The sequence below is a fragment of the Martes martes genome, assembly GCF_963455335.1.
Source record: "Martes martes genome assembly, chromosome: 4".
Lineage (NCBI taxonomy): Eukaryota > Metazoa > Chordata > Mammalia > Carnivora > Mustelidae > Martes > Martes martes.
The window spans coordinates 4,572,793-4,586,727 of record NC_137891.1 but is presented as its reverse complement, the minus strand read 5'-3'; the positions used below and the strand labels follow the sequence as shown (position 1 = coordinate 4,586,727).

The window sequence follows — 13,935 nt, the reverse complement described above, 5'->3', positions numbered from 1 at the left end:
GAGTGCCTATGTCATACCAAGTGCTGGCCAAGTTTTAGGGCTACAGAAATGGCTGTACCATGGACCTCAAGGAAATCTGATACAGCTATGGAAGATAGGTCTTATGTGCCATGTCAGATAAATTCCCCAGGGATAAGATGCAATTAGATTTGCCTCTACCTCTTCCCCAGGTAATGAGCCAGTAAATGTTAAGAAATAAAGGATGTTGATAATACGTGCATACATAGCTCAAGGTTCATGCTTCCCTGGTTGGGCTGCTGCTGGGAACCTCCACCTCTAGTTCAAACCCAGAACAACAATGGAGTTTCTATTAGATTCTTCTATATAATTTTGCCAACCCCCCCAGCACCCTGTACCCTGGAACCTAGCTATGTTGTAATTAAATTCCATACAGTACATTGGGAATAGGGTAAGGGTTTTCTCTGAAAGAAGGATGCCAACTGAGCACCAGGAAATAACTTTGGAGTAACCATAATAAAGGAGCCTTATCGGTTTGGTATCTATGTCCCTGGTTACGGTGTCCGACATAGAAGCACACAAAGAAACAATGCATAAGTGACCAGGCAGGTTTCCTGCTCTCAAGTTGCTTCTGCATGACTGGCCACTGAACCAGGATGGACGGGTGACCGGCATCCATTCCCAAAAACAATGAACAGACCAGGGCACGCATGGCACAGAGCAGGAGCTCAGTGAGTATCAACTGCATGAACTGACCACATTGATCAGTGGGAGACGGAGAAGCTGTCCTCTGATCATGCCCGTTTCTGAATCCTGGATTCATCATCTAGCATGAGAACCAGTGGCTAGGAGCCACTTCTTACAGCTGCCCTAGAGTCCAAAGGGCAATTTCCAAGGAGAGGAGAGCATGGCTTCTTTTGCACTGGGGATGTGTAATAGGCGTTTGAAAGACTGGGATGGGGAGGGGAGGGGCCTTTAACAGATTTCCGTGAACCTAAATGGCAAGAGCTGAACCATCCCCTGGAAAGGTGGTCTGAAATCCTGGTCACAGCAGAGACACAGAGTGAGGCGTGAAGACTGAGAAATAGGAAAGGATGCTCACAGCACAGGCCCTCCACACGGGGAGGTGGGAGTGGGCCGAGGGTCTGAGGCTTGAGGTGAGCTCTCCAGCAAACTGGGAAAGCTTTCATACTTTTACAGTTAATGTACTTCTTATGAGTTTACTGTAAAAGTCAGTTTCAAAGTAAAGGATGCAGTTTCATGCTTCTGTATGATCTTATTGGAAATATACATTTAAAATGGCCTAGTTTATTCTAAGAACGAACATACTTACACTTAGAAGTCATTTAGAGTTGTTAAAAAGAAGACAAAGCAAGATTAATGGCATGCATTTGAACTTCATGATCTTAACCCAGCTTCTGCTTCTCTACTGATAATGTCAGGTTGGTCCCTATTTGAAGTGGTTTCCCCTTCAGTTGTCCATTAGCCATTACCAATGATCCTGGCCAGGCCAGGATGCTCATTTGCGCTGCCCGTTACCATGGCTACCTTGGGTGTATACGTAAGCAACAACTTCAAGACTAATCTGTGGGCAGTTTGGACCAAAGGGAGATGAATTTGTTAGAAGAGCATCGGTCAGTGTCAGTCACTACCAGAGCAAGGAAGACCATTTGCTCGGGGGCCCAATGGGGACAGACAGGAAGATAATTCACTGTATCTATGGTCATACCAGTGACAACGCCTCGGAGGGATGATGAATGAGTAGTTGAGATGGTAATAATGAACAATAATAACTTTCAGTTATTATTATTGTTATTGTTATTAATTATAGTAAATCCAGGAAAGTCCGTGATGACACTCTGTGATGCCCAGAGCCTCTTGCCATGGGATAGGATCCTATGCAAGACGGGAACCTACTTCTCCATTTCTCACTTATGATCCTAACCTTACACTTTTCTCAGGGTTCTCATCACCCACGATAGATGGAAATCAATAATATATATCAATATCAATAATATATTAAGCCCGCCCACCCTGCCGAGCACCCCCCTGGTCCCAACAGCATTTTAACTGCCCAGGAGCGCCACCTATTCAACTCACTCCATCCTTGACCCCATTGGGTCCCATGGGGTCAAGTCCCCATCCTTGACCCATTGTCCCTCTGGGATCTGCACCTTCTGTTCAGCCCTGGACACCTTTCAGGTGTCAGCCCAGTCCTTAACGAGGCAGGTCCAATGAGGATGGGAACCTGTTCCAGCATCAAAACCATGAGAGGAGGGGATTCAAAATCATTACTTACCCGTGGCCCAGGGTTCCCCAGGGGCCCCATGAAACCGGGAACTCCAGGATGACCCTAGGAAAACACAAGAGGCAATTCTTCAAAGTGACCTACAAGAAGCTTTTCACTTTGGTGGCTAGTAAATTTCAGACAACAATCCAGAATCTGAGTTCTAACTCCAGTAATGATTTTGGATAAAGGCACTGGTAACAAAAAGACTTTCTACATATGCATGTGTATATGTATATGTACATGTATGTGTGTGTGTGTGTGTGTATGTGTGTGTGTGTGTGTGTGTGTGTGTGTGTGTGTGTGTATGTATTGCTGGTGTTTCCATAGGTGGAGAAAGTATCCAGCAATATTTACAAAAATGAATCTCTCCCAAAGTGGATTTGCTTCTACATAAAGTGAAGGAAGATGGTGTGGGGAAGTCACTGAGGACACAGATGAAAACAGATGTGGCCATAGTGGCTACAGGATCCTGTGGCTGGGTGATAGATATGGAGGTGGGGGTCTTTTTATTATGCTTTCTAATTTTTGTGTAGACTGGAAACATCCCGTAATAAAAATGTGAGAGCAAATAAAAGCATATGCACACACAACATATAGTCACAACGGAAACTCTGGGGTCACCGAATCATGACATCTCTGCTGTAGCAGAGTTGCATTACTTTAAGAAAGAGATTCACACCTCCATGCCGAGCAGAGTCTATGTGTGTTATGGCAGGAGCTAAACAAGCTAGAGTACTGCATACACGATTTAGTTTTTGAACGGCAGTGTTTTGCAAAAGCAGACACACAACCGTGGAAAATCTCCCTGCCCTTCACCTCTTTCTCCTTCTACTGGGAAACGCAAGCTGTAATAGTCAGGATCAAGCATACTGGTTTTGAAAATTTGCTGTTGCAAGAATAATCCAAATATATTTTGTTTTTCCAAACACAGATGGAATTTCAGCTGCGCATGTCGTTCAGACCTTGAGCATAGCTCTGAACTCATCGCCTCAGGAGTGCTTGCTTCACCGTCATGGACCAGAAACCTCCATGAGGTCAGGGATTTGCCCATTACTCCCTCTTTAGCTCAGAGCCTGGTGCTGTGCCTGCCATGCAGCTGGTTGCAAGGAGGACCGATGGGAAGATGCACAGAGGAGTGATGGGTGGAGGGCAGGTGGGAGGGAGGAAAGGGAAGAGTGACAGCAGCCAAGCAGGAGCCACTTCAACTGGCAGAGAGGCTGCTGGAGGCTAGGGAGCTGGACTGCAGAATCAGCTGGTAATGCTTTATAAGAGAGGACAGGGATGCTGGTTTCGAATCCACAGAAAGAGGAGTATGTTGTCATGGGCACTACCTTGCAATGCATTTGGAGAAGTGGTCCAACAGGGCTGGCTGGGCACTGAGTGCAGAAGGGACATCTGTGTAACATTTCAACTAGTACCATGAGTTATGTGACAGGTACTTGAAGAGTGATAGGAGGGTGGGAGGCAAGAAGGGGGCATTGTGTAATGGATGACAACCATTTCAGAGAACTAGACCTCTAAGGGTAAGATTCCAACAAAACAAAACAAAAGTAAATCAGAAAAGGCAGGCTGCTCAGATAACTGGGGAAGGGGAATGTGACAATGAACCACAGGAATCAAGATGGAAACCACGAAAATGTGGTTTAAAAAAATTCCTACTTCAAACAAAGGAGATACAAGATATGATGTCAGAAATGGCAGAATGAAATTCATCTAGGAGAAACAGTGATGTCTCTTCAGGTTCTTTACAAAGTAAGTTCTTACCTGGTCACCTTTCTGTCCAGTTTCACCATCTGCACCATGTTCCCCTTTACTTCCCTTGGGAGAAAAAAGAAAGAAACTTATTAGAAATGTTGGTAGAACTACATTGCAAAAGAGAAAAGTCTGTATGCATTCATCCAGCTATGGACTCATTTCTTCATCCGTTTACTCTTCCTTCATCAAACTCTCATCCAGTCTGAGCCACAGGCCAGGCATGGCATCCACAGAGAGAAACAAGGGAGTCTGGTTGAAGAACTGCTGATGGAATGGCTTAATTGGGTCATGGGGTACTGATGGGGGTCAGTGGAAAATGGAACTGGGGAGGCAGACAGTGCCTCCCTCACTGAGAGCCCTGCATGTTTTCTCCTTGAACCTGGATTGAGCTGTAGGCACTGGGAAGTTCGACTGCTCTCCATCTGTATGTATGTGTGCTCCTTGCTCCCTCCCTTTCTAGCTGTGTGACCTTGAGTGGGTCACTTAAACTGTGAGTTGTAAGATTTCTTGCTTATCTATAAAGTAGAGAAAACAATGATTGCTTACCCTGAGAAGTATTGGAAGAAATACAATCAGACACAACACAAAGCACAGAACATAACAAGAGCTCAATAAACATTAGTTATAATTATTTCTGTAAATTATTTTGTATTTGAACCCTGGCTTTGTCATTGTTAACCCTGTCAGTGGGCAACCTGCTTCAATTCTATCTCCTTCTTTTAAAATGAGAATAATAAAAATAGAACCTTTGTCATGGGATTGTTGCGAGCATTAAAATAACCTAAAATCTACAAAGTGCATAAGCCAGTAATGAGTTCATTGTTAGCTATCACCCTTCTCATCATTTTAATCATTACCATCATCATCTGTCACTATCACCATCATCACCATTATTGTCACCTTCATCATCATCCTCACCATCATCTGTCTCACCATGATCACCATGATCATCACCATCATCACCAGTCATCATCATCATCACCATCATCTCTATCACCATCATCACCATCATCCTCATCACCATCATCACCATCATCTCTATCACCATGATCACCATCATCATCACTATCATCATCACCATCATCTCTATCACCATCATCGTCATCATCATCACTATCATCATCACCATCATCACCATCAACTCTATCACCATGATCACCATTATCATCATTACCATCATCACCATCATCTCTATCATCATCATCACCATCATCTCCATCACCATGATTGCCATCATCATCACCATCATCACCATCATTTCTATCACCATGATCGCCATCATCATCACCATCATCAACACCATCATCACCATCATCTCTATCACTGCAATCGCCATTATCATCACCATCATCACCATCACCACCATCACCACCATCACCTCTGTCAACATGATCACCATGACCACCGTCATATCACCATCATCACTGCTGTCATTATTGTGGTTAAGACACTCATGATAGAAAACCTATCAAAAATATTTTTCACAGACTAACCTTGAAAGTAACATTCAAAGGTTAAGGTTCCAATCCCTCTAAACTGTCACCTATTTTGGCTCTGCATTTACTGAGGCAACAAATGTATTTCAGCAAAACATTATTAAACACAAAACATGTCAGTTCCTTTAAAAGAATGCATTATGCAGTCAAATAAGTCTTTCACAGTAAGTCAATCTTGGCTCTCGCTCCAGGCCTGTCACCTCTTATTTCTGGATCCTTGAGCAGATCATGTTCCCTCTTTGCTCTGGGTTTATTCATCCAGTAAATGAAGGACGCCAGGGGCAGTTCAATCTAGGAGAGTCCATCCAGTGGCAGAGCCCCACAATTCAGCCCCTAAAACATGGGGTCCAGCCCTCTCCCCATCCACACTGCTGTACCATGTGTGCAGTTCACTGGGCACTGTGACCACCTGTAAGCTTCCCTGGCCACCTCCGTGAGCTGTGCTAGGGGCCTCAGGCGAACTAATGCCTGTGAAATGCCAAAGGCCAGTGTGCAGAGGAGAGAAAAAGGTTTAGAGGGGAAGAGCATTTGTTCCACCATTTTTACATGTAATTAGTTCTACTGCTTTTCAATCTATAAAGCCAGCACACTGCCTGCAGGCCGTATTATAATCTCAATGAAAAGAAGTGACATAGAGTAGCAGCACACTGCTTCTCTGACATTTAGGACAATTGCCTTACAAGTAAATGGCTTCTTTTCAAATCCCAGTCCTCAGTCTGGGCTTAATGTGGTTTCCACCTTCAACTCCCAGCAGTGAAAATGTCAGGAGCTCAAGGATCTCCACAGTTGTCCTGTCTCCTTCTCTGCGGCAGCGAAGGATCAAAGCAAACACAACCACCCCCAACCCTGACTCACTTCCTTCCCGAAGAGAGGGCTGACATTTACCAAGCCTCTTCTCCTCTGGGCACACTGCCGGGCCTTTCCACATGAGATCCCAATCCGTGTATTCTTTTGTTTATATACTGACCTGACACAAAAAATATTTAACATGCCTGTGTTATTTAATTTAGCCCGTAAGACTCCTCTATGAGGTGGAGGTTCTGACCGGAGTGTAGAGATAGAAAAATCTGAAGACCAGAGAGGTGAAGTCACTCACTCCAGGTCACACAGCTAATAAAAAAGCAAGATTTGGACTCTAATCCAGACATATATGTATTCAAACTGCCTCTTCCTGCCCAAGTTACGTTTCTGGCTATTTTCCTAGTCATGATGCCTTGTCCCCCTGGTTTCATAATGTCAAGAGCATAGCCTTTATAGCCTAGAAGTCTAATGAGCTGCTCCGGGAAGCTTTCTAAGCAACGAAACAACAACATCCCTGCCTGCCCGGAGTTTATATTTGGGGGAGAGTACTAGTTCATCACTTTACTAGCTCTGTTCTCCTAGATGATGTTCATTCAGAATGCTTCTCAGGGCTTAAATCTCTTTCCCATGAAAAGAAGGGAAGAGATTCTCTCCCCAAACCTTTTTTCTTAGAGCATTTACTTTAGAAAACTTGTCACTGTTGGTTTGCTGCCTCTTCAAATTGTATGTAAATCTTTCTAAAAGCTAACTAAGTCCTGCCAGATCCAGGACTCAGAAAAGTCTCTCTCAAGGACCTGGCATCCATGCCTTTTTTTTTTTTTTTTAATTTTTCATTTCTTTTCAGCGGAACAGTATTCATTGTTTTTGCACCACACCCAATGCTCCATGCAATCCATGCCCTCCCTAATACCCACTACTTGGTTCCCCCTCCTACCCCCCCAGCCCCTTCAAAACATCCGTCCCTTTGAAATGTAATCAATCATCCAGGAAGAGAGCAACCCCCACCTCCTGTCTCTGGGGAGAAAGGGAGCCTAAGGGAAAAGCAGGCTCTTTGCTCCAAATTGCAGAACTATTTCCTGTCATAAAGATGAGTTCATTTTCCTTTTTATGAAGCTAATGAACTAACACAGGTGATTCCCCTAACTCCCAGGCCCACTTGGGATGGGCACGCCTGACGATGGTGCTGTCAAGTCCTCTGACCGGAGGACCTGTTCCTGTTTATCTCGAGGACTTGTTTGCAGCGGGTGTAGCTGCCTGGCTACAGAAGACAGTAAGATTTCAGCCTGCGGTCTCTCAGCGGACAGCCTGTGACGCGGGTCACACTCTGGCTCAACGCTGACTCAGTAACTGAGGCTGTCTTCCTTCTCTTCCTGGAGAGGTTCTCCTGGGTCGGGGGAAGATTTTCTTCAGCGTTTAATTGTGTTTTCTCAATACCATCATGTGCAAAGCGCACAATGTAACAATTACTTAGAGGTTGTGTTCGTACCGGGGGCCGCTCGAAGGATGCTGGTTTCTGTGAATCCACCAGCAAGGTAAATCTCTCAAGGGGTTTACAAACCATGGAGGGCAGGGCCTAAACCCCAGTTAACAAGTCTCTGCTGCTGGCAGAGTTAGTCCTGTCCCCGAATTTTTGTGTGCTGTTTCACTGCCTGGAAAGCCATTCCCCAAGGACGGCTGACAAATCCTTGCCTCACCTTCCAACGCAACTAAAATCCTACCACTTCCAGGTGACTTTCACAGGTGACCCCTTGCCCCGTGGCATTATTTTCCTTAAAGCCATTTACTCTTCTCCCAACCATTTGCTGTAAATGCTCTTCATTCAGAGAAACAATTACGAGGACTACTTGCCGGTAGATGTATCCAGCTGGTTCCACGCCTGGTGCTCTGTAAATGTTTCCTTGTTCAATCCTCACATCCTTTGTGAGACAGACCATATGGCTCTTCTTTTACAGGTGAGGGACCCAAGGTTCAGAGAAGTCAAATAAACAGCCCAAGTCCTATAATTAGTAAGTGAAATGCACTCGGCTACTAAGCGGCAGAGCCAGATGGGGAAACACTCACTGACCTCCAGAGCCCAGCCTGTGCCTGCCCATCGCAATCGCCCCCAGCCCCAGTCTGACTTTTGTACAAATCACCAGCTTGCAGATCTTTCTTCTCCAACACAACATCAGGCCCTGGAAGTCATGGCCCATATCTGACCTACCTCTATACTTCCTGACTCAGAAGGGAACTTTGAAAGGGATGCTTGGTGAGAATCTTTCAGGATTGAGGCACCTCTGGGTGAAAGAGACCTATACTCTTGAAGAGAGCATAAACCATATGGCACTGGGGTTCCTTCTGGGCAGTAACGGATTCGAGAGCCTCTTCTGGAGTTCTAATAGTAGCAAAGGAGGTCTTATCCATTGCCCCCAGAATTGTCCAGAAACTCCAAGTGGGGGCTTCTGGTCATCTAGTGACTGCAGTCCTTACAGTTCCCATTACCTGACTGGTGGGCACATGAAGGAGAAGAAACCCAAATGCTCTTCATGGAGGAGAGAATAATCAGCATTTCCTACTGGGAGAGGGTTTTACAATGAACTCTGCAGAAAAGCATGCTCCCAGGGTCTTCACTCTGATTATCATCTCATTCCTTCTTCCTCCTCCACATGGATCATAATCATAACAGCAGCCACTACCTCCACACCCCATCCCTGAAAGTCAGTGTTTCAGGCAGTTTGAAAGCTCTACAGTAAAGCTGTAATCAATCGTGGCATTAACCTCCCCAGACCCAGCCACCACTCAGAGCAGCTGCAAATCTGCAAGATCCATTTTGGGAAAGCTGATCTCCCAGATGCAGGATCACAATCGCAACTAAACAAGCCAACAAAGGCCCTTGGAGATGTAGGGGACCGGTGAGCTAGGAAAGCGAAAGAACAATAATCATAAGTGCTCGGCCACTGGTAGCGTTTTCAGTGTACAAATTCATCTTCAAGTCCGCAGGTCAAGCTGAGATCTTGTTTGATAAGCGAGGCTCAACAGAAAATGAAACAGTCCTCCTGTCTGTTTTCTGGCTAGTGGTGCGGGATGAATAAAGAACGTAGTGAGGGGCTTGGATTTGAAGGTGAGCCTGTGAGTGCTCAGACTTTTAACTCCTCCGTGACTCAATCCCCAACAAGAGGTGGTTGTCCTGGGAAGCCTGGGAGCTGGCCCTGGTGCTGATGCTGGCTCTCCTACTACTAGGAGTTTTGACAGCATACTAACTGGGGTGGCATACTACAGCATACCACAGCATACTACAGTTTTAACCTTGCTAAGCCTTAGCCTCCTTATCTGTAAAGTGGGATAATACCCGTAGCTCCTAGAATCATGCTGACCATTACAACAGATGATACTGGAAAGCCCGTAACCGGGCCCTTGGCCCTTAGAACACATGAGCCTAGGGGCTCATGATGTAAGGTGGACCCCAAGTCCTACCAACTTCTCAAGGTCACTGTGGACCCCCAAATGGAGACAGCTAGAACCCTGTCTTTCAGCTACTGCACTAATTTCCCTGCTGTTTTCTGGGTAGAAGCTTTCTTTGGCTCTCTCTGAATATGCAAAAGAACAAACCCTCCCTGGAAGCAAATTATAAAGGAACAAAGGCAGAGCCATTGTCTCAAGACACCAGCACTTCAAGTGGGATTGGGCTGATAAAGAAAACAATCCCTACTTTAGTGGAGGGAACTCCTTATCTGTTTAATTGATTTGCTTTTGTTTCTCTGAATAAAAGCCATTCCTCAGCAGAGGCAAAGCCCAGCCCCCACACACTGACAGCAAAGGTTGCTTAAGGATCCGCTGAGCTGAAACTGGCCTCCCGCAGAATCCGCTTACCGCAGCTGATGACCCCAGAAAGGGAGGGTAAAGCAGGGTAAACAGCACAGGTGATGCTAAGCTTTACGGGTGTCTCTTAACCCAACACTGATGGGGAAAATCTCTTGTTCCATCTGCACTGAGACCTGACATCTACAGTTCCTCAAATAGGAGCCCTGGGTATGTCAACACCCCTTAAGACTTCACAGAGTCTAAGGGCCACAAGCACTAGATGTCTCCACCTGCCAGGCAGGCTGGGGAAGTCTGGATGTTTCCCATCCTGATACCCAACGGCTCCAGTGAGTGCTCTGCTGTTACACCACAGAATTTCCGTTTGCTTCCTAATACACTAGTAAGAGCTCCAACCCCATTTTCCAGGGCTGACCCTAGGGTAAGTCAAGTGAGTACTTAAGCTGCGCGTAAACACATAAAGGATTCTGGAAACATCAGTATCCAAAATAAATAATAGTTCAATGCCGTATTTAAAAAACAAAAATTAATGCCAAATGATCCAAGAGGAACAAAATATGAAACTATAAGTAAATGGGGCTCGGATGGTGCTGGGATTGGGGAACTGAGGAAGGTGAGCGGTTCAACTACAGGGCTAGGTCCTGTCTTTATTTAAAATTGTGATGTTTTGTTCCTGCGGGCTCCACTGCACTAATTGAAACTTCTTAAAATACAACACTAAAGTCTTATTTATCTTGGTTACTGAGGTGTTGAACTCCCCTTACATGTTATGTCCAGATCCTCACCCCAGTCCCGGCCTTGCCGCTGGCTGGGACCTCACGGGCTGACAGAGCGGTGGAGGCTAAGGTTGCCCGAGGGCCTGCCATGTGCCAGGCCTGGTGGGGGCATCTCCCGTGCAGTTGTTAAGGCCACAGGGAGGGACTCAGTGACACACCTGCCCCTGAATGTTGGGGCAGGGCCGCCTTCCTAGCTAACAGCAGCACAGAGGCCCCAAGGCCATCAGGGACAGCATCTGGGGCGCTAACATGGAGGGAAGGGAAGGGAGGGGGGGGGGGTCAGCTCTCCTCCCCTCCTGCCTCCACATGAGCACTCACACAGTCCCTTCTGCTTAGAAGTACCTACCATCACCACCAGGAGCCCAATCACCACAGCCCAGACACCTGCTTCGGCAGCAAGAGCCACCCCTCCTGTTCTGAGGCTGTGATCACAGCTCCTCCTTCCCAGGCGTGTCTTCCTGGCCCGATGAAAGCACAGAGCTGCCCCCGCCCACAGCAGATGGGAGCCTCATGTCTCCTGTGAGCAGCAGTAATGCTCGCCCACCCAGGCACAGCCCATTCCTAGGAACGTTGTTTATTGAACAACTAGCTCCTTTCATGTATTATATTGTTCAACTCCAACAAATCTGCGACTCTCACTTCTATTCTTATCCTTCATAGCTGGTAGAGTATTATATTGTTCAACTCCAACAAATCTGCGACTCTCACTTCTATTCTTATCCTTCATAGCTGGTAGATGGAGCCCCAGAGAGGTCAAAGATTTTGCCTCAAGCCACACAGCTCTGAAGCCACTCAGGGCTGGGATTCCAATCCAGAGCAGCCTGACCCCAAAGCTCCTGTCCTAACCAGTGATTGCCACCTAGTCCGGACCCCTAGCCCACTTCATTGTTCAGCCACCAAGGCATTTGTAGATGAACAACTGAGGCTCAACAAGTGACCATTCACAAGGTCACAGAGACATTCAAGGTCATGGTTAGCCCCTGAATGTGGGTATTATGATTTTCAAAGCATCCTTCCTCCACACTGGACACCACTCTTCCTCCAACGTAGATCAACCAGTGAGATGAGCAGAATGGAGGCACACGAGGTGAATGAGGGCTCACTGACCTGTGGTCCGGCTATTCCTGGAGGTCCTGGGAGGCCCCTGGGCCCAGCGTCTCCCTGGAGCAGGAACAGAAGAAAAACAAGCAAGAATGAGTGTCCAGATCTCATAGCCAGAGTCCTCAGCAAGCCACGGCCCTCACACCCCTATTTGCTCATTTCTTATTGAAATGTCCCTGTCCCCTCCTCCTCCCTCCAGCACATCTGAGCAAAGGATGCAGGCATGTGGTGCTGCCAAGTGTGACTGTGTGTTCACAGGCACAGCTCACGATTAATGTGGTGCCCAGTCCCCCAGAGGTCCCCTAGGCCTCTGCCTCCTCCCATTTGTACCGAGAGGCAGCACGGGGATCTCTAAGATGATGTATCGCATCACGGTGATAAGACAAGCTGTCCCCTTTCTCCTTACCTTTTTCCCTTCTGTGCCTTCTCTCCCTGGCTTTCCTGGGAGACCTTTGTCCCCTTTAAAACCGGGCAGACCAGGGAGGCCTGGGGGGCCAGGAGGGCAGCCACTGCACACGTCCTGAAAAAGAAACAGAATAAGTAACCATCCCTTGTAAGGAGAAAGGGAAGGTGATGTAGAAGCAGACAAGTGCTCCGGGCCATTATCTGGAGTGTTCGAATGAGACTTGGCATTTTTCTCTCTCTTCCTCTGAACTCAGATTTTAGTGCTGACACATCTGGATTGTTACTTCATGGCTCCCTACTTCTAGCCAGCCCAGACTGCTTGAAGTATTGCCCGCAACAGTGAGGTCAAAAGTGCACCATTATTTGTGAGCATTTAAAAGCATTAACAGGAGGCACCTGGGTGGCTCATTGGGTTGAGCCTCTGCCTTCAGCTCAGGTCATGATCTCAGGGTCCTGGGATTGAACCCCGCATCAGGCTCTCTGCTCGGTGGGGAGCCTGCTTCCTCCTCTCTCTCTCTGCTTGGCTGGCTGCCTACTTGGGATCTCTCTCTCTCTCTGTCAAATAAAAATAAATAAATAAAATCTTAAAAACAAATAAATAAAATAAAAGCATTCACAGTGATGAGGGAGCAGGAGGCTGGCTGAGGACAAAGCAAAAGCTGGCACCTTGCACCCCCTCTCCACCCACTCCCCTGTGTAATATGTGTGATATTCCTCAGGCACCCATGACTGCCCTAAAAGAAAAACAAATAGTCAACTTGCAGAGATCACAATCCTGCAAGACAGGAGTCTCCCTTGGTTTACCATTGTCCTAGAGATTTACAACAGAGAAGCTATCTTAACAATAGCACAATTTCCAGAGGCAAATAACTCAGCTCCTCAAGCCCTAAATAAAGTTAAATTTCTTCTAAACACAAATCTCACTAACAAGGACACTTGATAGGAGAAATGTGAAACTTTATCTCTAGATCTCCAAGATAGTGTCGAGAATCATTCCCAAGCATATGGCCCACTGATATACATCTAAAGGGTCTCACAAGAAGATTTTTACTACTAGTAATAAATAACCTTTCTCCCAACAATAGCTGGCCCCTCAAGGTCCTGGAGACCTTGCTTCCAAAATTCCTGAGAGACTAACATCACCCCCTTTGTCCTCACCTACCCAACTCCTGTGTATATAACCAGCCACTCCTCAGGATAACGGGGCAGCAGCTCTTCCTGCCCACGGGTCCTGTTCTGGTGCTTTAATAAACCACCATTTTGCACAAAGATGTCTCAAGAATTCTTTCTTGGTCATTGGCTCCGGACCTCAGCCCACTGAACCTCACCTAGGTTCTAGAATTTCATCATATGGCGCCCAAACATGGGGCTGTGAGTCTTTACATTTGGACTCTGAGCTTCGGTGCAAAATTGGTGAGGACTTTGTCTCTCCTTTTCCTTTAGTCTCATTTCAGGGGCTTTTCAAGGAGTGTGGTCTTGTTGGAACACTTGCATGTCAGTTGCTCAGGCTGTAATCCTCTAGCCCGTGGCTGCTCTATGGGGAGGAGAGCATCTG

The 13,935-nt window shown here is 46.6% G+C and overlaps 1 protein-coding gene across 1 annotated transcript in view; it reads right to left on the bottom strand.

Annotated features, from left to right (window-relative positions):
- COL22A1 (collagen type XXII alpha 1 chain) overlaps positions 1-13,935 on the bottom strand; it is a gene marked incomplete at its 5' end in the record, with an annotated part of 228,133 nt that overhangs the window by 40,009 nt on the left and 174,189 nt on the right. Inside the window, 4 exons of the mRNA XM_080800193.1 lie at positions 2,258-2,311; positions 4,013-4,066; positions 11,982-12,035; positions 12,382-12,495. Of these exons, the coding sequence (XP_080656319.1) occupies positions 2,258-2,311; positions 4,013-4,066; positions 11,982-12,035; positions 12,382-12,495 (276 nt within the window). The remainder of the gene's footprint in view (positions 1-2,257; positions 2,312-4,012; positions 4,067-11,981; positions 12,036-12,381; positions 12,496-13,935) is intronic.